Source organism: Suncus etruscus, chromosome 5 (genome assembly GCF_024139225.1).
Source record: "Suncus etruscus isolate mSunEtr1 chromosome 5, mSunEtr1.pri.cur, whole genome shotgun sequence".
Classification (NCBI taxonomy): domain Eukaryota; kingdom Metazoa; phylum Chordata; class Mammalia; order Eulipotyphla; family Soricidae; genus Suncus; species Suncus etruscus.
The window spans coordinates 18,815,399-18,837,684 of record NC_064852.1 but is presented as its reverse complement, the minus strand read 5'-3'; the positions used below and the strand labels follow the sequence as shown (position 1 = coordinate 18,837,684).

The following is a 22,286-nucleotide window of genomic DNA, read 5'->3' as shown; positions in this document are numbered from 1 at the left end:
GGGGGACCATATGGGACGCCGGGGGATCGAACCGCGGTCCGTCCTAGGCTAGCGCAGGCAAGGCAGGCACCTTACCTCCAGCGCCACTGCCCGGCCCCAACACTACCACATTCTTGTGATACCACACCGCAGGCCGTGACCGTGAGGACACTCATAGCATCCCGCACAGAGCCCTGACCTTGGCTGAGGGCCCTGCTCAGTGGGCCTGGCCTAGTCTGACCTCCCCAAACTCTGTGGTTCCGAGTGCCATGGCCGCTGCTGAGGGCTGGAGCTCCTCAGTTGTGTTCACTTGATGTGCCCTTAGAGGAGAGAATAAATGACCTCACGTGTGAAAGAGCTTGTTTACTTTTTAATTCTGTACAAAAAGGCCCACCTAGAGTGGAGAGGAGATGGGCCGGTTAGGCCCTGGCACACATGGCTCTCTGCAGAACCTTCTGGAAAGTTTGTGTACAGACACAAACCTTGAGGGGACCCTGAGTTCCAAGTGTGCCCAGACACTTGTCTCTCGGTAGATTATTGGATGCTGAGTTAATACAGGGAGCCAGGCCGGCCCCCAGAGGCACAACGGGGACTGAGAGGAAGAGGTCCAGCCTGGCCCTTAGCCAAAGTCTGAGACCAGCGTCCAGCCCCGACTCCTCCTGCCCGGCACAGGGGGTCTGCAGGGGAGTATCCTCAGGACAGGGACCCCGGAGAGCCTGGCTGTCCAAGGTGGGCGGCCCTCAGCTCAAGGCACACAGACCCGCTTCTAAGGACTGCTCTGACCCTGGCCCAGTCCAGCTAGTGTTTCCGAATCAGGATGTCCCAGCTGGCTCTCCAGCGCAGGGCCTGGAGTTCGCTGTCTGACAGGGCCCTGTCTCCATAGGTCAGGGGACGCAACGAGATGAACACATGACAGGCAATGGAGTACCAGGCCACCACGAGCGCATGGAAGATGTTCCTCTGCATCTGGGACCTGTGGGGGTGGGGGGCAAGAGGAGGCCTGAGGGATGCCCAGCTCAGCTTACTCGCTACATCCTGCCTTCTGGCCCACTGCCGGGTGCCTGCTTGCAGGCCTGGAGGTGACCCAGAGCATCCCCCAGTCCTGGCCCTCGCCTGTCTGTGCCCTTTAACTTCCCAGGCCTACTCCCTCCTATCGGCTATGGCAGCAGAACCCAAGGTGGTATTGGAGGGTAGGGGGGCTACCTGCACAGATGCTCGCAGACATGTTCCAGGACCACTGGGAGCAGAAGGATCTGGAAGGTGAGCGCAGGCAGGTAGTGATAGAGGAAGAGTGTCTTGTCCATCAGGAAGAAGGGAAGGTAATTCACCGCCCAGCCCCCGGCACAGAGGGCCCCAGCCAGCACCCAACGCAGCCAGGCATCTGTGGGCAGTTTGTGAGGCCATTTGTGAGGCTGGACAGGGGCGAGGGGATGTGAGTTGGGCAGCCTGGGGCAAGGGGCAGGGACAAGTGTGAGCTGGATGGATCCAGCCAAGCTGGAGCAGATGCACCGGCCTCCACAGTTCTGATCCCAAGGATGGGGCCAGTTATAGGTACAGCTCAGGGGGTGGGGGTGGGGGTGAGTGGGCTCCCATTCGCTTTGATCCACTTTTCAGCCGGTGCCCAGGGATGTACCCACCTGAAACCTTGGGCATCCTGCTTCCCACCCATGGGGAGAAGGGAGTCGAAACCCTCTGCTCTGGGAAGACAACGAAAGGGCCCTCACCCCACCCACCCCCATCCTTCTGGATGCCTCTTCCTTGACAAGCAACCCGAGCTAGGAGGGCTGTGGGGGCAGGGGAGGGGGCACACCACCGACCCTCAGAGAGGTCATGGATGCATCTGCGGCGGCGCAGCAGGTACCAGGAGAGGAGCAGGCCGTAGAGCAGAGTGGCCAGGCTGGCCGATGCCCAAATCACAATGTTCCCCAGCAGGTGGATCTGTGCCTAAGAGGTGTGTATGGGGGAGGAGTAGGAGACCAGCTCCCATGCCTGCCCTGGCTACCCGTTTCCCCATTCCAGAACCACACCAGGCCTGGCCATCTATTCTCCCAATCCAGAACCACACCAGCAGGCTCGGCCAGCCAGGGTGGCCCTGGCAGAGGACAGGATGACACAGTCCTGCTGTGATATGGGCCAAGTGTGCTGGTGGAGACCCTCTTGGGGTGACAGCCCCAGTCATGGGGTTCTCTCCAACAAGCAGGCTCACAGGCACCAGAGGTCAGCCCTGTGGCACCACAGGGCACCTGTCCTGTCCCTGGGGTATGGGGCACAGCAAGAATGGCTGTGAGGACCTGGGGCCCAGGCACTCCACGGCCAAGGTGCCCAGGACTGCCAATTGGCCTTGGCCACTCCCCGGAACCCATGCATTGCTCACGCTGGTCTTAGGGTGCAGCCAGTACGCGATGTTGGTGTCGAGCATGACCCAGTCGAGCGGCGTGGAGCTGTACTTGTGCTCTGTGTCATCACTCCTCACTGTCAGCATCCGCCACTACAACCAGATCAATGCTGAGACAGGCCCATGTGGCAAATGAACAGACATACGTCCATATATGGGTAGAGGTGCACAGATGCACAGATGGGTGGACTTATGCACAGACGCACAAACGCATGGTATGCACAGGCACACAGAGGCACAGATGAAGAGATGCAGGGGTATATGAATGCATGGACATTCGGACACATACAGGAATAGACACCTGGATGTTCAGACAGACACACAGGCACACAAGTGTGCAGATGCATAGAAACATACAGGGCCAGACAAATACTTGGGGTGTTCACTTGCAGAAGACCTCTACGCAGCCCACCTCTGGGTGACCATCCTGCCTTAATCGCTCCTCTCTGAAGTAGATGGGGCCTGAGTTTCTGGGCCCCAGTATGCCTTATCTGAGGACCCCAAATATGCCAAGGCCACGTGGCCACACCAGCTGCAGAATCCCTGGTTTCTTTCTGGCTTTTTTTTTTTTTTTTTTTTTTTTTTTGGTTTTGGGCAGGCTCTGTGTTCAGAAATTAATCCTGGCAGGCTCAGGGGACTCTAGCCAGAAACTGAACCCAGGTTGACCATGCGTAAAGCAAATACCCTCCCCTTCTTCACTCTAGGCCTGAGTTCCTGGTTTCGAGGCAACATAGTTGCCTATGCACCTCATAGTGCAGTGAGCAGTGCCTAAAGACCCCACACTGAGCCTGGGCCCCGGCATCACCTGCAGCTCTGAGAACCTAGCCATGAAGCTCATGTTCAGGCTGAGGTCAGTCTGGGTAGGTGTGTGCAGCTCCAGCTCCCGCTCCTTCTGCTCTTGGCCTATAACACACACATACAGGGCTCAGTGGGGACACGGCCCATGGGCTGTCAGAGCAGGGCATGTGGCCTTCCCCCACAGGGCTCACTCTGGCCGTAGCGGTGTTCCTCCACAGTCCATGCCATGCTCTCGTGGAAGGCATGATGCTGCTTCTCACCCACCACCTCTAGCTGCCCAAATCCCCAGTCTGGGAGGTTTGCCCCGCTCAGCTGAGGAAACAGGGAGGGGATGAGAAGTTGCCAGGATGTATGGCGCCAGAGGGTAGCAGGAAGCACAGTCAGTGCGGGGGGTGGGGGGTTGGGGGGTGGCAGGAGGGGAGTGTATGCCCACCTTGAGCACAGCTGATGTGTTGACGTGTACCAGGCGCACATCCGACAGGATTGTCTTCCAGATCTCCGTATCTGACTTCCGGTTCAGAATGTCCTGGGCAGCAGGTCTGGCCATCAGGCCCCCTGCCAACCTCCCAAACCCCACCAAGAGGGGGGCCCTGCTCTGATACCCACTGGGGTAGGGGCTGTGCCGGGGAACCAGGGACCAATTGGCAGGAGCAGACCCACAGCAGCATGTTGTTCTGGGGTGTCCTAAGTGTTTGGGGTAAAATAAGGTGTAACCCAACTCCTCCCTCGACCATGGGGCTTGGCTTCCTCCTGGCCTGCCTGAGATCAGCTCCCACGTGTGCAGGATCTGGGGCTGGAGGGAACTGAGAGGTCAACAAGGGCCTTACTGCAGCAGGGGTCCTGGAGAGAGTCCCCCAATGCTGACCAGGGCAAGAGGAATCATGCCCAACACGACGGGGAAAAGTAGGATGCATGGAGGTGACTCTATACCCCCAAAGCCAGCCTGTATTCCTGACACCCCAGAGCGCCCTACCCATACGTGCTGCCCCTTGCATGGAATTGCACCCTCAGAGGCATGCTGTGGGGGGGTGCATTGGGGTGGCTGAGATTGCACAGGAACACCTCAGAAATAGCTGCGGGGATGACGCGGTGCTTCCCCCTGGCTTTCCCAGAGGCAGGAAACCACCTGCTCCTGTTCCCTGGATAGAGCCTCAGATCAAAAGGTGCCCATGGGCCACGTGGTGCTCACCAGCCTCCAGAGGTTCTGGGCGGGCATGGAGATGTTGTAGTCCACGTAGCAGGATACCTCCTGCGCATGCGGGCTCAGGGGCGCTGCCACATCGTGCCTGGAAGAATTTAGAGTTTTGTTGAGAGGCACGATTGCCTTTGGGGGGGGCCTGCCCCACAGTGCTCAGGGATAACTCCTGGCTCTGTGCTCCTGGTAATGCTCAAGGGATGCTATGGGATGCCAGGGATAGAACCCACGTTGGCCATGTACAAGGTATATGTACTATGTACTATTTATACTATATGTACCACTGTACTATCACTCTGGCCCCCTACTATTTCTTTCCCATTTATGGGGTGCCAACACAAAATCTAGGGCTTTAGCAATGCAAGATGAGTACAGTCTGTCCCTGGCCAGCAATTTTTTTTTTTTTTTTTTTTTTTGGCTTTTGGGCAAGACCCAGCAGCGCTCAGAGGGTTTCTCCTGGCTCTGCACTCAGAAATCACACCTGGCAGGCTTAGGAGACCATATAGGATACCAGGGAACGAACCCAGGTCAGGTCAGCTGTGTGCAAGGCAAATGCCCTACCCAGAGTGCTATATCACTCTGGCCCCAGGCCAGCAAATTTTTGTTTTGCTTTGATTTGGGGCCACATTCAGCAGCACTAAGGGGTTACTCCTGCCTCTGCACTCAGCAATCACTCCTGGCAGGCTCAGGGGACCATAGAAGATGCTGGGGATGAAACAAGGGTCAGGCCGGCCTTGTGCAAGGCAAACATCCTCCCCGCTATACTGTCAGGGACTGAGGAAGGGTAAAAACCAGACAAGGTAGCACAACCCATGAGAGCTAATAAATAATAAACTGCTAAAACTGGTCTGGGCTTCCAGGCATGACTTCCAGGAGCAGGCTTGGACCTGGGGTGCGTGCATGTGTAAATGTGTGCAGTAACACAATTTAGATTTTCATGTCACATGTGTGCCTCAGCACCCCCCATACCCCAGATCACCACATGGCCTGGGCCCCATCAGAGAAGGAACAAAGACTTGCTCTGGATCTGGGTGATGCTCCAGGAGCCAGTGCAAGTTCTGTGTATGGGAGCCCCGGGTTCAATTCCCGGCCCTGCACAGTCTTCAGAGCACCACCAGGAGTGCCTACAAAAGGCAGGAGAAAGAAACTTGTCCCCCAGGGATAATATGTCAGCATTCACAAGCCCCCTACTTCAGGCTCCAAACTTCCAGCTGTTTCCTGTCCCCCTCCCAGGATACCCTAGGTTCCTCCAGCTGGGGGGCTGATAGGCACTCACGTGTTGAGGAAGCGGGTGGTCATGCCATGTACCAGTTGGATGATGTCACCATTCCGCACTGGTCTTAGGGGATTGTCAACAACCAGCTGATGCCTAGGAGACAAAGAGAGCCCTCAGGACCCGACATCCCAGGGTTGGTCCCAAGTTGGCTGGCGCCACCTGCCCAATGGGCATTTGGCATTTCCAGGAACCTCAATCTGCCCATGCCCCCTGAGCTTCTGCAGAGCCTTCTAGTACCCACCCCAGGCCGCTCAGTGTGGGGTGCCCAGACCATGAGGACACAGGCCCTGTCATGGCACCGGCCATATAAACACCAAGGAGCACAGGGATGGTGATAGGTCCATTGGTGGTGGAGAAAAAGTGGAGGCTGGGTTGGGGTACAGCAGGCATACCTGTTGGGGTCCTTTACCATCCACCAGTTGTTGACGTCCTTGAAGGGGTAGCAGGTTACCTGCTGTTGGTGGGAGCTGCCACGGCCATTCTCATAGCTGAGGGGAGCCAGGAGTGTTTGTTGAGTGCGGGACAAGCACCGCTCACATCGTGGCCAGCAGGGTGCACACAGAAGCCAGGTCTGGGTTTGGGTTTGGAGGGGCTGCAGCTGGTAAGCCAGGGGGCAAACCCAGGACCACACACATAAGAGGCAGGAGACTCGTGGGGGCGTGGGAATGGACTAGGGGCCCTTGAGCTTGACATGGCTGGGTCAGGAAGAGCCCCAGGACAAGCTGTGGGCAGCACCCTTACATCATGGGGTAGGTGTTGTGGTGCGAGTGCAGCCAGCAGGGCACAGGCTTCCCCGAGACGCTCCTTAGAGTGACCTGCGACCCATAAGCCACCTCCAGGGGTTGTCCCTGCGTGATGCGGGCCAGGCCTCCCTGTGACAATGGCAACAAGTGGGAGGAGGAAAGAGGGAGGGGTTTGGGGGAAGAGACAGGGAGGAGGGAGAGAAGATGGGAAGAAGAGGGAGGAGAGGGAAAGAGAGGGGAGAAGAGAGAATAGGAGGAAGGAGAGTAGGAGAGGTGGGGAGGGGGAAGAGGAGGAAAAGAGGGAGGAGAGGAGAAGAGAGAGAAGGGAAAGGGGAGAGGAAGAGAGGAGAGGGAGGGGAATGGAGGAGAAGTAAGGTGAGGAGAGTAGACGAGGGGATGCAGGGGCCCACAGAAGCTATTCCTTGTTGATGACAATTACCGTCTGTTCCTAGAGCTGACCGGAGTCAGCACCTGGGGTCAATCCCAAAAAATGTCCCCCTTTCCTCCCACAAGACCCTGGGGTAGGGGTGCTAAAAGCAGGGCTAGGAAAGATGGGTGCACACTCCCAAGTCTACCACCAGAGGGGGGGAGCACATGGTGACTCTGGCCCTGGGCAGAGCCATGTTTTACCCCCCACCAGTTAAGGCCTCCCATGCTCGTCCAGGGCGGAGCCTACCTCCAGGCTGGCCTGGAAGGCGCTGGACATGATCTGGTCATGGGGCCCAGAGCGGTAGAGCAACCGCAGGTGGATGTAGAAGAAGAGCAGGTACAGGAGCACAGGGAGCACCAGCAAAGCTGCGGCTCTGGCCAGCAGGTGACAGACCACCCGTACCTGTGGCGGGACAGGCCATCACCCCCAGCCCTCCGCCAACACCTCCCCCAAAGCCCGCTGTCCTGCCAGTCACCCTGGGCACCCACGTGAGACAGGCTGTGGTCCCCAATGAGGTGCCAGGCCTGGACAGCGGCTATGCTGAGCACCAGCAGGTACGTAAAGGCACCGGAGTACTTGATGCTGCAAGACACAATCCCAAGAAAGTGGGGCCAGGCTCAGGTGGCCAGAGGCGCCACGTCAGACCCAGGATCCACTCACCCCACCGCACAGGCACAGGACACTCCGGTCAGCATCAGCCAAAGCCACCAGCTCAGCGAGAAGGACCTGGGCAGAGGAGAGGGAGGGCACACTGGAGGGACTCCCAGGTGCAAACCTGTCCCAGCTGTTTGTTTTGGTACTATACGCAGCAGTACTTCTAGATCTCTGCACAGCACTCAGGGATCCCTCTTGGCAACACCAGGAGTTTGAACCTGGGTCAGCTGCATAAAAGGCAAATGCCCTCGAGTGAGTGTCTTCTTGTGGGGTATGTGTGGGGACATTTGTCCACTCCATGTAAAATGCCCAGGAGAGTAGGAAGAACTTAGCCAAGGGATCAAATCTTCCAGGCAGGCTGGCAAGCCTGTCCCACACTCCTCCCTACCCACGAGGCAGACATGCCCATCCCTTTCTCCCTACCTGTGCTTCTGGGAGCTGGAGAACTTCAGGTAGGACAGTACGGCCAAGAGGTTAAAAAATATCAGCACTGACTCCAGCAGCATCAACCTCGACTGTGTGATCAGCGTGTTCTCTGGCAGGGAGCAGAGGAGAGCCCATGAGCTGGCCATGCTCACCATAGAACACCAAGCAAAAGCAGGCCAAGACCACGCCCACTAGAGACCACACCCACCAAGCAATGCCCCTCGAGAGGCCACACCACAGTACAGCCCACACCCACCAAAGACCACGCCTACTGGGGGTTGGGGGGGCATGCCCACCACAGAGAGCCCTTCTAGAAAGCTCTCAAACCCAGATGGGAGCCACAAAACAACTGGCTGACTTCATCCAGGTCGACCTTCACCTGGCTTCACAGCAGGAACCATTGCACCCATAGAACCCCAATGTGCTCCCCACAGCTGGATGTGCGGGGCCTGGGAGGAAGGGCACGGCTGTCCCTCCAGTGCCAGGTAAGGCTGGTGGGGGTTGGAGGAGGTGGGGTAGTGGAGTGTGTTCCCACTGTCCCTTCCCTACAGTGACCCTGATACTGGCGCAGCTCAGCAGCCCCACAGCCAGAAAGGAGAGGGCCCCGGAGCCATCCACAGGAGCCTGACCAGCAGCCCCAGCCCACCTGAACCTGGGCCTCACCGATGAGCAGCAGCAGTGCAGCTCCCATAGCCGTGCAGTGGGAAAAGCGCAGCTCCCACATGATCTGGTAAGCCATGGGCACTGCCAGGGCCCCTGCCAGCGCTGGCAGCAGGCGCAGCGACCACACAGGCACGTTGTTGCTGTATTCTAGGGAGAAACAGCTGGTGAATGTGCTGGCACTCCACCTGCCAACCAGCAACCACGCCACTACACCCTGAGACACAGGTGTCCAAGATTGGGGACACACAGGAGCTACGTGTGCAAAGTGAGGGCACACTTGGAAATAAGGCAAAGTGACAAGACGGTCACACTCCTAATGCCAAAGGAAACTCAACCAGAAACAACTCTCCTGTATCTCGCAGTGATTTAATTTAAAAAACTTTTTTTGTTGTTTTGTTGTTGGTGGCGCTCAGGGGTTACTCCTGGTTCTGTACTCCGAAATCACTGACAGGCTCAGGGGACCATATGGAATGCCATGATTGAACCAGGGTTAGTACTGGGTTAACTACATGCAAGGCAAATGCCCTACCGCTGAGCTCTCACTCTGACTTCCCCCAAAATATATTTAAACCCCAAGTGAACACAGCCCATGTCAAGCAAAATTCCACTTCCAAAACCTTGGAGCAACACACCCAGCTGCTTTCCCCCCGTTGGTTTGGGGGCTATATCCAGTGCTGTTCAGGGCTTATGCCTGGCTTTGTACTCAGCAGGGATCACTGTTGGCTCAAGGGGAAGATACGGGGTTTAGATGTGGGATTCAGTTTGGCTGTGTGCAAGGTAAATGCCCTCCCTGCTATGCACAGCTCCAGCCTGACACAAGTGCTTCTCCATGCAAAAACTAATGATGACCAGATGGCACAGAACAAGTACCTGGTGTTCCAGAAACTAGGGAGAAAGGGAGAAAGCCATGTCTAGCAGAGACGCATAGAGTATTCATCAAACGTCTCAAAAAAGTCTTCCACCTACACCTACGGAGAGGCTCAAGAGGAATCTACTACCGGCCTTCATCCCTTGCACTTAGCCCCTCTATTCAGGCTGCATCTCTCAGAGACTTTCTCCCCCCCCCCCCCCATCTGCTGCATGTGAGTGAATGGGGTCAAAGATCAGCATCCTTCACCTGCTCCAATACGGTTCCACAGGAAGTTGCCATCGAATCCTCCTAAATAGCCTAAAACAGAAGATGACCGTCTGATTTCACAAGTACCCCGAGTCTCCCCAGCCCCAATGTGGGCCCACCCACCCTCAACAAGCTCTCAGTGTCCCCTTGCCTCCCTACCTCCCAGGGCCAGCAGCATGTGGCCAAACGGGGGCCCACTGGCATCCAGGAAGAAAATCCGCTTCATGTAGAGGGAGATATACTGCCCATAATAGACCTCGTCAAAGCTGAGGAAACAAGCCCACCATCATCTGGGGAAACAGTGAGCACCGATGCTCCCCAGGGCTGGCTTCCAAATGATTTGTGGTGACATCTGCAAAGGGCATCTTTGCGCCCCACCTCATCCTGTCTCCTAATACTAAAGGCCTGGACAGGATTATCCATCCCAATGGGCTGCCCAATGCCAACACACCCAACCCCTCAGCCACCCTCTGTTCAGAGCAGAGCAGGGCCAAGCCAGGCCACAGGGGACTAGATGCAGACAGGCTGACCCAAAGTGGGGTCAGGTATAAACAGGAGTCATGAAGGAATTAACAGCAACCAAACACTTTGCATCAATGAGGACGTCTGATGACCTGGGGAACTACTGTAACCTTAGACATGTTGTGGGTTTGTTTTTTATGGGGAAGAAGGAAAGTGAGCTATACCCAGCAGTGCTTAGGGCTTATTCCTTTACACTGTGATCAAAGATCACTCCTGTAAATGCTTGGGGGACCCTATGTAGTACCAGGGATCAAAATCACGTCTCATGAACAAGGCAAGAGACTTAACACTTTGCGTTGGAACAATAGAATAGGCAGGGAAGAAGTTTCCCTTGTACATCTGGGTTCTATTCCCTGCATCCCCATATGGTCCCCCAAGCACTACTAGGAGTTAATTCCTGAGCACAGAGCCTTAACACCTGTACCACCAGCCCTCCTTCTTAGACATGATCTCAAAACTGGGGGGTGGGCACACCCAGCAGAGCTCAAGATTTACTCCTGCTCAAGGATCACTCCTGACAGGCTCAAAGGAACATATGGGATGCTGAGGATTGAACCCAGGTTAGCTACATGCAAGGCATGAGCCCTAACTAACTGGCACGAGCCTGTGCTCTCTCTCTGGCCCACCCCTCCACATTTTCAATGGGTCACTAAAATCACACCCACTAAGAACAACTGGATCTACAGTGTGTGAAACAGACCCTCAAAATCCCACTGGCGTATCCCTTCCTTCTGTACACTGCTAAATCTTATGGTCCTCTGGGGAGGGGGTGAAGAGAGATATCCATGGGCTGAAACTGCTAAAACTTCAGATCCTCTGGGAGGGGGTGGGAAGGAAGGGAGAAGGAGAGGGAGAGAGTGCTATCAATGGGTAGAGCACAAATTTTGAATGTGACTATTGAAACCACCTTAATTTGATCCCTGACACCATTTGGTCCCTGGAGTCCCATCAGGAGAGATTCTCAAGCACTGCTGGGTTATGGGCACCTCTTCTTCATCACCCCCCAAATCCACCCCAACTTCAAGAGTCAGCATCTGCTTACACCACAGCACGAGGGTGGGTGAGGCCCCACAGGCGGCTCAGCAGCCCCAGAGCCGTCAGAAACACCAGGTTCAGGTTGATGTTGGCTGTCACCGTGACGGGGCGCCTCAAAAACCCCCACATGCTGGGGAGCATCGCCCCCACGGGCACCTGAAACACAGAGAAGAGCAAGAAGGATGCTGATATACTCAGAGTGATCACGGCGAAAAACAGGGGTTTTCAGGACCCAAAGCACACATTGGAGCAGCATTTCTGCTTCCAAAAGGCAGCTGAGCCTGGGGCTTCCTGCCACTGGCCTGTGTCAGGGCACTTCCTCCTGGAAGCCCCCCTTTATCCTTTTTGTTGTTGTTGTTGTTTTTGGGTCACACCCAGCAGCGCTCAGAGGTTACTCCTGGCTCTATGCTCAGAAATCGCTCTTGGCAGGCTCGGGAGACCATATGATGCCGGGATTCGAACCACCTTCCTTCTGCATGCAAGGCAAATGCCCTACCTCCATATCTCTCTGGCCCCCATCCTCCTTTTTTATTGTTTATTTTTGGGCCACACCGGTGGTGCTCAGGGATTATTCCTGGCTCTGCTCTCAGAAATCGCTCCTAGCAGGCTCAAGAACCATATGGTAGGCAGGGAATCAAACCCAGGGTTCCTTCCTGGGCCAGCTGCATGCAAGACAAATGCCCTACCGCTGTGCTCCAGCCAAATCTTTCTCCTTTACCTTCCTCTTGGAGCCGCTCTCCAGCTAGCGGCTCCCCAAAGCTCCAACGCTCCTCTACATTTCCAAATGTCCCTCTCAGAAGCCTGAGCCTGACCCAGGTCCCCACAACAGCCCTATTCTAGAGATGATCCCCAAATCCCTTACCCCAGGCCTAGCCCAGGTAAGTGCAGGAGCCCCTCTCCTGCTCCTGAGGGGACCCCAATTCCAGCCCAGCCCAAGTAGCTGCAGAGCCCGTGCGTGCTCGTGGTGGTGGTGGGGACCCAACAGCCCCTTCTCATCCGGTCAGAGAACCTCAAGCCCCTCACCCCTGCTCCTGGGGTGGACCCCAACTCCCCCTAACCCACCCCACCCCAGCCAGGCCTGGCCCAGCCCAGGTAAGAGCAGGCCCCGCCCCACCCGCCCGCTCGAGGAAACCCGGACTGCGCACGCGCAGAGGGCCCCGCACCGGCTCGGCCAGGCCCGGAGAGGCCACTGTTGGTCCCCGGCGCCCCGGAATAGAGAAACTCGTCGCGTTTCCTCAAGTCCCACACCCAGAGCCGCTTGCCGCTCGCCGCGCCAGGACCGGGACCGGGACCCCGGGGCCGCCGGCCGTTGGGTAGGAGGGTGGGTGGTCGCGCGCGGCGCCGGTAGAGCCGCTCGACGCTCGACTCGTCGCGCCTAAAGCCCGCGGGAAGGCGCATGCGCGAAATTGCGCGTGCGTGCGAAGAAAATCGCGCGTGCGTACTTGACGCGAAGGAAGCACTTCCGCCCTCGAGCCGGGTCCTGGCATGTGGAGAGAAATGAATGGGGCTGGGAATGGTGGCACCGACTTGCCCTTCCCTTCTGCGCGCGCAGGTTCATCCTGCTCTTAGGGATCCTGGGGACGCCCGGGCTTCTCCGGGTGAGGAATTGAGACGGGAGCTGGACCGCAGCGGGGTGGGGTGTAGATGCTCATGCCCACGCCCAAGGCCCCGCACCAGGGGGTAGTCAAGTCATTCCTGCCTGGTGCTCAACTCTTTAAGTATCCCCATGACCCTTTTTTTTTTTTGGTTTTTGGGTCACACCCAGCAGCGATCAGGGGTTACTCCTGGCTCTATGCCCAGAAATCGCTCCTGGGGGACCATATGGGATGCCGGGATTCGAATCACTGTCCTCCTGCATGCAAGGCAAATGCCTTACCTCCATGCTATCTCTCTGGCCCCCATGGGCCTTTTCTTGAAGCCACCATTCAAAAGTGTTCATCCTTCTTGACAGGACTGAAACCCAACTACAATCATGTTTGTAATCAAGGTGTTTAAATAAAGATATTAAAAAAATAAGACATTTGAAACTTCACAAAAGCAACGGATATGGTGAGAACATGATACCCGTTGCAAAGGAGGCTGTTTGTACAACAGTAGGAAGTAAAAGATGGCACTCGCCTCACTCATACCTGACCTTTTCATCCCTGCCACTGCCACAGCCAGGAGTGACCCCTGAGCATTTGGCAGTAAATCCTGAGCAGCACAAAAGCAAGAACGGCTTCCGCTTCCTGCATCAGGGGTGTCTGCCACTTAGATCCAGGACTGGTTGAGGATGCTTCCATGGGGACCTAACACATGGATGGTGCTGTGCTAGTAGCCACGCTTGTCCCACTATGTCCTCTGGGCAGTGACACAAAACAGGACACAGGCCTGACAAATCTGGTTCCGCTCAGGCGACTTTCTTTTTTTTTTTTTTTTTTCTTTTTTTTATTTAAATATTAACTCTTTCCTATGGAAAGAACTAGTACAATCACATATCTGAAAGGAGAAACAACAGGGCACTGAACTGGAAGTTAAGGGTGAGGGGGCCTTCCCTCCCAGAAAATCTATACAAGTGGCCACCATACCATCACTATTGGCCCTGCCGACCCTTTTGAATATCTGTAAGGACACAGAGGAAAGGTCCAAAGAGAAACAAAACACAGCACTGGGAGGAACAACCAAACTCCCTCCAGCCCCCCCTCCCAGTCCTCTGGGCATAGCTCAGAGTAGGTTTTTAGAGACCCTGAAGAGTGAAGTGGGCTGTCTGCACTGATCCCCACTGAATGTATCATGGCCGGTGGCCCACGGTGTCAATGGCTGGGCTAGGAAATGGTAAATGGCACATCTGGTACCCAGCCAGCAGCCTAGGAAAGGTAAGAGCCTGGTTTTCTGGCTATCCACACTGCCCTTCCTGGACATTGCAAACCTAAAAACAACTTGGTTTGTCCTGGGGCATCAATGGCTTCTTCCCTACAGGCTCCTAACCCAGTGAGAAGTAGGAAGGGACAAGTGGAGGTTGCAGAAGCTCCTTGACAGCAGAGGGCATCACCAGCAGCCACACAATGCCTCAGGGGTCCGGATTTGCATGGGGTTCACAGACGGCACACCTATGTCTTCCGTGCATGGATCTAAGCAGCGGTCACAGAAAATCCTGAAATGTCCAGAAGAAAGGGTGAGGGCAGAGTTCCAGAGTGCCTGAGCAGTCCTTCAGGGCTCAGAAGAAGATACTGTCCCTAACGGGGAAGAACATGCTTCAACCACCCTTTAGTGGAAGCAATGTGTCATCCCATTTTCCTCTTAGGGCCCAAGAGCCAGAAGCAGAGGAATCTCATTTGGAAACAGAGGCTGCACTGCAGGGAAAGGGAAAACTGCAGTGGCAAAAGCCAGGGTGGTCTTCAGGGTGTGGATGCCTCCCGGGCACCACTGATGCGGGTTCCACCAAACAGGATGCCTCAACACCTCAAATGGTGAAGCACCATGAAGCGTTTCGTGGGGTCCTCCTGCCCAATGGCCCAGGACAGCCCAGTAGAAGCCTCTGTGGGGCTTTGCACCTGAGGCCAGGGAGGGGTCGTGGGCCAAGACCCCCAAGGCTTCTGACCTGACACAACACAAAGGGAAATGGAGATATTGCACCTTGAAACAGCATTCAGTCAGACCCAGGAGAGGTTGGGGTCCTGGGTGCCCCACCCCTCAGTTCCACATCCATCTGTATCTCAGAGGAAAAGGGACCACAGTGGGGCACACAGTTAAAACGCACTGAACTTCACATGCAATATCATGGCCTTGCCTGCACAGAATAATTCAGACATTATATATAAATAGAGCAGTGAAACATTTACTTGTTTTTGTTTGCTTTTTTTTTTTTTTTGTTCACCTAGACCTACAACATCAATACATATAAATAAATTCTAGTGTTTTCTGTTTTTATTGGGAAGGAGAAGAAGATACAGGGCTGAGGGGGCTAGAGAAGGGGACTCTCATCTCCTGGTTCCCAGAAAGGAAATTCGGTTTGGGCCCATCTGTAGGGAGCCTGGGGTCGCTGACACATCCAGCACTGTCCAGTTGGTTCCCCATGAGCCGATCCTCTCCTGCTGGACAGAATTCGCTCCAGGATGGGAGGCGGGGGGGAGACGACATGGAGGGAGCACGCAGAAGGGACCTCAGAACAATAATGAGTTGGGGGACAAAGAAAAAAAAAAAGCTGGTGAGAAGTGAGGCCCCAGGGTGGGGGATGAGGGTATGGAAAGAAGGGGAGGGGTGAAGCCTCTTCCAGGACAACAGGAGGCTGCTTCCTCCTGGGCCAGGGACACTGGTGCCACCCCCAGAAGGTCTGGCACTCGAGAAAGTTAGGGCCTAAAGCTGTCCTGTCTAGGCCCAGGAGCCCTCCCTCTATTTCCCTTCTGAAAAAGCAGGCACAACCCCGACTTGGAGATGGCCCAGTGGGAAATCCTCATGGCAGCACCAGACAGACCTGAACCCAACACCACTACCACCCTGGGGGAGGAGAAGGGAAGAGAGGTGGATGCTGAGTGATCGCCCAGGCCTCTTGGTCCCAACAAGCTGGCAGCCTGGATTGGAACTAGAGCACGGGGAGGGAGGGTAGAGGCACCCCATCAGCCTGTGGGTGCAAAGGGACCCAGTTCCTAATGATGGGCTGCCTAAGAGGTAGAGGGACAGGCCAGAGAGAAGGAAGGAGAGGATGGGGCTCCGACGGCTTCACAGCAGAGGGTGAGCTGGCAGCCCTGAGGTGCCAGCCAGGGACTCAGGAACATCCAGGACAGACTCGATGGGAGCGTCATCATGTTGGCTAAGAGCCCAGGCTGGAAGCCCCCCAGGGCCCCAGCTCCATCCATGGGGAGTGGTACGTCACCTCTGGAGGGGTCGCAGCCGCAGAACTGAGAAAAGGACGAGACGGATGGACGAACGGTCGGAGAGGCAGGAGGGAAACGTACAAAAGTTCAGCTATTCACAAGCAGCTTGTGTTTTCCTTCCCTTTCTCCTTGGTAAAATCCTTAGCTGCTTTTTCAAACAAAAAGCCTCACACCGCATCGGCACCGTGCCCAGGTCTGGTGGGCAGGCGGGCAGGAAGCTACAGACGCAGCCAGCGAGCTGGCCCCAGGAGCTGCACGGCCCAGTCACGTGGGAGGAGAGGACAGACAGACCGGTGTGTTTGGTGTTGAAGCAAGCAGGTCAATGCCATGGGTCCACGGGGCAAGCTGGCTGGACGGCAGGTGCTCAGGAGTGGACGGAGCAGGCTCCACGGGCCTTGGGCAGGGGGCCACTCCTCAGGCCTTGCTCTCTCCCACCTTCACCGCCCGAGGCTTAATGGCGCCGGTTCGCTTCATCTGGGAGGTGGCCGAGGGCGGCTCAGGGAGTTTCACGGCTCCCAGGCTGGGCTTCTCGTCCACTCGGGGCTTTGCCTGGGGACAGAAGTGGGAGAGACAATCATACGGTGACAGGAACAAGTTCCCTGGCAAACTCCCCCCTCACCTCCCACCATGCCAAATTGGCAAGAAAAGCTCCCCCAAGAACTACCTCCTCAGCTGCAGTGTGATCTCCAGTAGGAACATAAGGGGGATGCAGTGACTGCGGCAGGGACACCCAGCGGGGCCCAGAGGTGGAACCTTTCCAAGTGAGTGCACTCGGCCACTGTCACCCATTCTCCCCAGCACATCAGAGCCCCGCATGTCTAGGCAGACCCAGTTTCCCAAGATCTTTGAGGGAAACTGCCCCCTGACCTCCAGTATAGGACCCCTGCTGTGACCTGCCATCACAGAGAGCCAAGGGCAGGTCAAGGAATGGGGAAGGATGGGGATGGCACTAAAGGCCACAATGGAGCAGGAGTGGAGAGGATGGGTCTGAGCAGACACAGAAGGCACTGAGTGGGTGAGAGTCGTACATATGCACACACACAGAGGTATACATGCACGTACACATGTACACACATACGTACACACACGCACACACACAACTCTAGACCCCAGGGACTCTATCTTCCTCCTCTGCGGAACAGGGAAAGATGCAGAGGCCCATGTGGCACATGCCCAGGCGTGCTAGGGGCATCCCTGTGTTTGGGCCCCGGGGCTGTGGGGCCGGAGAACCATCTACCTGTTGACCGCAGGGTCCCTGCACAGAGCCCATGTTAACTGCTGGTCCAGAGGGCTTCCCACTGGGGCTAGCAGAGCTAGGCCTGAAAAACCAAAGGCAGGGGTGAGAACACAAGCGTGCCACTGCAGGCTGAGGGCAACAGAGGCCTGGCCAGGGAATGGGGCTTGAGGCCAGGAACCCTCTGCATGGAGGCAGCATCTTGGCCTGTGAAGCTGGGTGGCTGGTTTTCACCTGGGGATGTGGGGGACCAACAGCGTCTCTGTGCTTTTATGGGTCTCCCAGTAAGAGCCAGTCTGCTGATAGGAACTCCATGAAAAGAATAAAGAAGGCAAGGATCTAGAGGAGGGCCACCTGCCTGGAGCCAGGGTTCCCAGCCCCGGATGTTTGCATCCACAGAAGCCACGCTCTTTCCCAGAGGTGGCAGCTCTACCTGTCTGTCTGGCTAGACCAACGTCCAGTGAAGACTTCTTCCTACCAAACAGGGTCCAGAGAACCCAGAGCTGCCTCTCAGGCCCATGGGGCCTGAAGGGTGCCCAGGGTACCGACCCCTTTACTGCTGCAGCTGCCTGAGTGGGTTTCTTACTTGTCTGCTCTTTGGTCTGACACAAACACCCAGCTGAGAACAAAAGAACCTGATAAAAAATAAAGCCAAGAGAGAGAAAAAAGCAGAAGACAAACTTTCCCCTGGAAAGGAGGACACTCAGCTGGCTTTTGAGACCACCTGAGGGATTGTGGGAGGGGGTAGGGTAGAGTCTGCCTGGCTCTAAGGACATCAAGGACCACAATGCGAGGGGCAGTGCCATTCCCCACCTCACAGTGAACCAGGCTAGCTGAAGCCAGGAAACTAGCAGATCCAGAGGTATAGGCCACTCCAATTCTTTTTTGGCTGTCTGCTCAGAAATAGCCCCTGGCAGGCACGGGGGACCATATGGGACGCCGGGATTCAAATCAACCACCTTAGGTTCTGAGTCGGCTGCTTGCAAGGCAAACACCGCTGTGCTATCTCTCCGGCCCCCACTCCCTGATTCTTCACCACAGGGGCCCTTGGCTGCCAGGAGGCAGGGGTGGGTGGGAAGCAGAGACGAGAGGCCGAGCCTAGAAGACCGAGGCCAGCGTTGAGGCACGGCGGGGAAGGCCCGAGCCTGCTCAGTCCTGACCCATTGTCCCATCTCTCACAGGCAACCGGAAAAGGTATGTCACTGGTCCACATTTTCCGTGGGGCCAACTGAAACACGTGCTGTCCCAGCACTGGAACACAAGTCTACAAAGGGGACCGCCTAGGGGCCCCAGGACCCTCCTTACCTGTAGGCCTGTGGTGAGGGCCCCGAGCCTCCTGGAGGAACATTCTGTTTACTGTCGGCAAAAGGGAAGCCCTTCATCTCCATCTGGGAGGACTGAGGAGACAAGAGCATCAGGTGGCAGAGCTGCAGTGAGGCAGCTCACATCAACCCAGTGCTGCCTGTGACAGGAACCTCCCTTCACTTGGCTTCCCGGACCTCAAGGAGACACCAGGTAGAGCTGAGACCTCAAGGTCCTGGTGCCTTTCCTCTCCCTAGCAGGAGGGGCCAGGCACATTCCTGGACCCCAAAACAGGAACCCCCACCCAGCCCATCCCTCTGGCACTGTTGGGCATACCAGGGTTCTCGAGGGCTCCAGACTTATCAGGATGGGCCATCCTTACCTCTCTGCTGGTGTTCAGGACTGAAGGCTGGGAGCCAGGCGGCAGGATTCTTCGGGGGGCCCCAACGGATAGGCTCTGCCCTTGTGGTAGCTGGATGGACTGTGGCAGGATCAGAGGCTGCTGGCCGGAGCCATAACGAGGCAGAGGCAGCTGGGAGCCTGGCATGGGCATGGTCAGCTGCTGGATGACAGGGATGGGGAGGCGAGAGTTAGCAGACCAGTCTCCAGTGTGGCAGGGTTCCACCCGCTCACCCCAGTGGAACAGGGGCATGAAGCCACCCCCAACCAACTACCCCTGCTGCTTCCCAGTCCATGGGGCAGAGGTTGTGGCCCACACAGGGCATAAACACCAGTATTTGTGTTTGGGAGACACCTATATTTCTGAAGTGATGGGTCAGGGTGGCCTCAGAGGCCTGAGCAGGAGAAGAAAGGAGTAGCTCCTGGTCACCCTCAGAGTGAGGCTGAGGGGTCCAGCACTACACAGCAGAGCCCAAGGGAGGGGACAGAGGAGGGCATCAGGGGTCCTATGGCACCTCAGAAGGGAAAGCGGCAGTGCCCAGAATGGAAATAAACATACAGTGCCAGCCAGAATGTGCAGGGCCAACAAGCCAATAGCAGGGGCTTCCAGGAGTTAGGAGAACACACAATTCGGAAAAGTGAGGGTGCCAGGTCTTATGGGGTGGCCATGGACCAGGGTCATACTAAGAGGGGCACCAGGATAAGAGGGAAAACCAGTCAGAAGAGACAGAGTGCAGGGTGGTGAGGTCAGGTTAGCAAGTGAGGGGTAGCCATGAGATAGGCCAGGAAACTCCAGAAACTTCAACTGTGTATGTGTGGGGTGGTAAATGACACATACCCTGTGGCTCTGCCTGCAGGGAAAAGGAGGGACTGAACCCAGCATGGCAAGGGGGCCCAGTCCTGAGATGGCACCTGCCAGATCTGTTCTAAAGCGTCTGACCCTCAGAATTAGGTCAGTACTCTCAGGAGTAAGCGGGATGCAGAGGGAGGCAGAGGACCACAGCCCCAAACTGAAACAGGAGCCATGCTAGTCTGAGCGGGGGCCAGGAAGGGAGGTCAAGACCCCGGGCACAAAGCCAATGAAGACAGGAAGGCGGGTGCGTCCCGGGACATGAGCTGCAGACATCTCACCTGTGGGAGCTGGGAGTCCAGCATCTGGGAGGCGCCCAGTCCTGCAGCCTGGCCAAGCTGGCCCTCGTAGACCAGGGCTTGGCTCCCATTCAGGGGCTGGTAGGGCGAGCCTGACTGCGGCTTCACCATCTCCAGGGGCTGCATGCCCGGGAACGCCGAGTAGGGGGGCTTCAAGGCCGTCCCCCCTGAGAGGATCATGGTGCTGGGAGGTGACAGGCTGGGGTGCATGTATACCTGGGACCTGCAACGATGGGGCCCCGGGTCAGGAACAACCGGAGCAGCTGCATCTATGCAGTGCCGGGCAGAGTGCAGGGCCCACGTGGCAGGGGGAGAGGGGAGATGAAAGAACCCTTCACTGACAGCAGGGTCATGCCCCACCCCCACCTGGACCCCAAGGAAGGCAGAGAGAGCTAAAGCAGGACCAGAAGAAGCAGCCCCGGGGCCCTCATGCTCACCTGAAGGGCTGTAAGGAGCTGAAGATCTCCTGTGACTGGGAGACAGGGAGCCCACCCCTCAGGCCCAGCTGGGCTTGTGCCTGCAGCGACGTGTGCAGGGAGATGGGGATCTGCTGCGCAGCCTGTGGGGAGGCAGTGGGTGACTGGATGCCCACCTGCCCACCACGCCAGTGCACCCTCCCGGACAACCAGTGACAGCCCTGAACCTGAGCCTCCATGTGGCAGGAAGAAAGGATAGCTCCTGGCTCTGTGTGTGGCAGGAAGAAAGGATGGCTCCTGGCTCTGTGTGCCCAAAGGCTTCACACCAGGGCCGGGACGGGCTATTGAGTTCAAGCCCTGACACACGGGGCCCCTGAGAACACTGGGACAGGCTGTATAAGAGGGTCAAGAAAAGGAGGCTAGCCGGGCGGTGGCGCTAAAGGTAAGGTGCCTGCCTTGCCTGCGCTAGCCTTGGATGGACCGCGGTTCGATCCCCCGGTGTCCCATATGGTCCCCCAAGCCAGGAGCAACTTCTGAGCACATAGCCAGGAGTAACCCCTGAGCGTTACCGGGTGTGGCCCAAAAACCAAAAAAAAAAAAAAGGAGGCTTTGTTCAGAAACAGTGGTGAGCAACCACGACAGGAGAGAGGAGAGACAGACACACAAGGAATGACCAGCTCTGTGAGGAAAAGTAGCAAGGAACATTTAGGAATGGTTGTACTAAGAAGTCTAAGGGGCCAGAGTGATAACACAGCAGGTAGGACATTTGCCTGACACAGGTTTGATCCCCGGCATCCCAAGGATCCTCTGAGCCTGCCAGGAGCAATTTATGAGTGCAGAGCCAGGAGTAAACCTTGAGCACAGCCAGATGTGGCCCAAAACACCAAAACAAGCAAACTGAAAAAAAAGGCCCAAGTCAAGGGGCCGGAGAGATAGCATAGCAGTGTTTGCCTTGCAAGCAGTTGATCCAGAACCTAAGGTGGTTGGTTCGAATCCCGGCATCCCATATGGTCCCCCATGCCTGCCAGGAGCTATTTCTGAGCAGATAGCCAGAAGTAACCCCTGAGCGCCGCCGGCAGTGTGGCCCAAAAACAAAACAAACAAAAAAAAAGAGGCCCAAGTCTATGCTGGAGCCTGTGGAGGGCCAGACCAGTTTCTGGAAGGCGATTTTCCAGACCAGTCCCGAATAAAACAAAGAAGTGGGAACAAACTCAGCTTGCTCAGAAACTTCAGAATGCAGCCAAACCTGGGGGTCTGCTGGGTTACATCTTATTTACCCAAAATAAGATCTTCCCTGGTTTCTTTGTATGCTTGTTTACAACTTGGATTTACTCCCTTACTTGTAAACCTGGGTGGGTTTATTGCCACACCCAGGGGTGGTCCCGGAACTCAATAAAAATGGTAGTTCTGGGGGCTGAAGAGTAAGGTGTAGCATGGAGGTAAGGTGTTTGCCTTGCGTGCAGAAAGACGGTGGTTCGAATCCCGGCATCCCATATGGTCCCCTGAGCCAGCCAGGAGTGATTTCTGAGCGTGGGGCCAGGAATAACCCGAGTGCTGCCGGGTGTGGACCCCCCCACTCCCCAAAAAAAGGGTAGTTCTGGCAGGCAGGAGGGGCTCCATACTAGGGAGAAGACTACCAGACTACACGTGTTTCACCCTTTTGCCACGTTTGTATTATTTCATGTGTGACCCTGATTCAG

The 22,286-nt window shown here is 56.3% G+C and overlaps 2 protein-coding genes across 12 annotated transcripts in view; both read right to left on the bottom strand.

Moving 5' to 3' along the window:
- Nucleotides 1-382: 382 nt before the first annotated feature.
- On the bottom strand, nucleotides 383-12,613 carry POMT1 (protein O-mannosyltransferase 1). The gene is made up of 20 exons (XM_049774017.1): nucleotides 12,397-12,613; nucleotides 11,241-11,389; nucleotides 9,836-9,942; nucleotides 9,677-9,727; nucleotides 8,560-8,706; nucleotides 7,894-8,005; nucleotides 7,477-7,542; nucleotides 7,305-7,398; nucleotides 7,063-7,218; nucleotides 6,385-6,515; nucleotides 6,036-6,131; nucleotides 5,644-5,736; nucleotides 4,362-4,458; nucleotides 3,606-3,698; nucleotides 3,364-3,484; nucleotides 3,180-3,277; nucleotides 2,354-2,467; nucleotides 1,797-1,923; nucleotides 1,183-1,360; nucleotides 383-952 (listed from the first exon to the last, which is right to left on the bottom strand). The coding sequence occupies exons 2-20, from the start codon at nucleotides 11,372-11,374 to the stop codon at nucleotides 778-780; spliced, it is 2,190 nt and encodes a 729-aa protein (XP_049629974.1). The 5' UTR covers nucleotides 11,375-11,389; nucleotides 12,397-12,613; the 3' UTR covers nucleotides 383-777.
- A 2,450-nt stretch (nucleotides 12,614-15,063) lies between these two features.
- The window catches only part of PRRC2B (proline rich coiled-coil 2B), a 75,193-nt gene continuing 67,970 nt past the window's right edge, over nucleotides 15,064-22,286 (bottom strand). For 5 of the 11 annotated variants that reach the window (XM_049773974.1, XM_049773976.1, XM_049773983.1 and 2 more), the window contains 6 exons: nucleotides 20,608-20,729; nucleotides 20,153-20,393; nucleotides 19,005-19,184; nucleotides 18,626-18,717; nucleotides 17,324-17,405; nucleotides 15,064-16,635 (listed from right to left, as the gene is read on the bottom strand). In XM_049773974.1, coding sequence (XP_049629931.1) covers nucleotides 16,501-16,635; nucleotides 17,324-17,405; nucleotides 18,626-18,717; nucleotides 19,005-19,184; nucleotides 20,153-20,393; nucleotides 20,608-20,729 — 852 coding nt within the window. In that variant the 3' untranslated portion in view covers nucleotides 15,064-16,500. The remainder of the gene's footprint in view (nucleotides 16,636-17,323; nucleotides 17,406-18,625; nucleotides 18,718-19,004; nucleotides 19,185-20,152; nucleotides 20,394-20,607; nucleotides 20,730-22,286) is intronic. The other 6 variants (XM_049773981.1, XM_049773985.1, XM_049773984.1 and 3 more) reach the window with 3 other exon arrangements.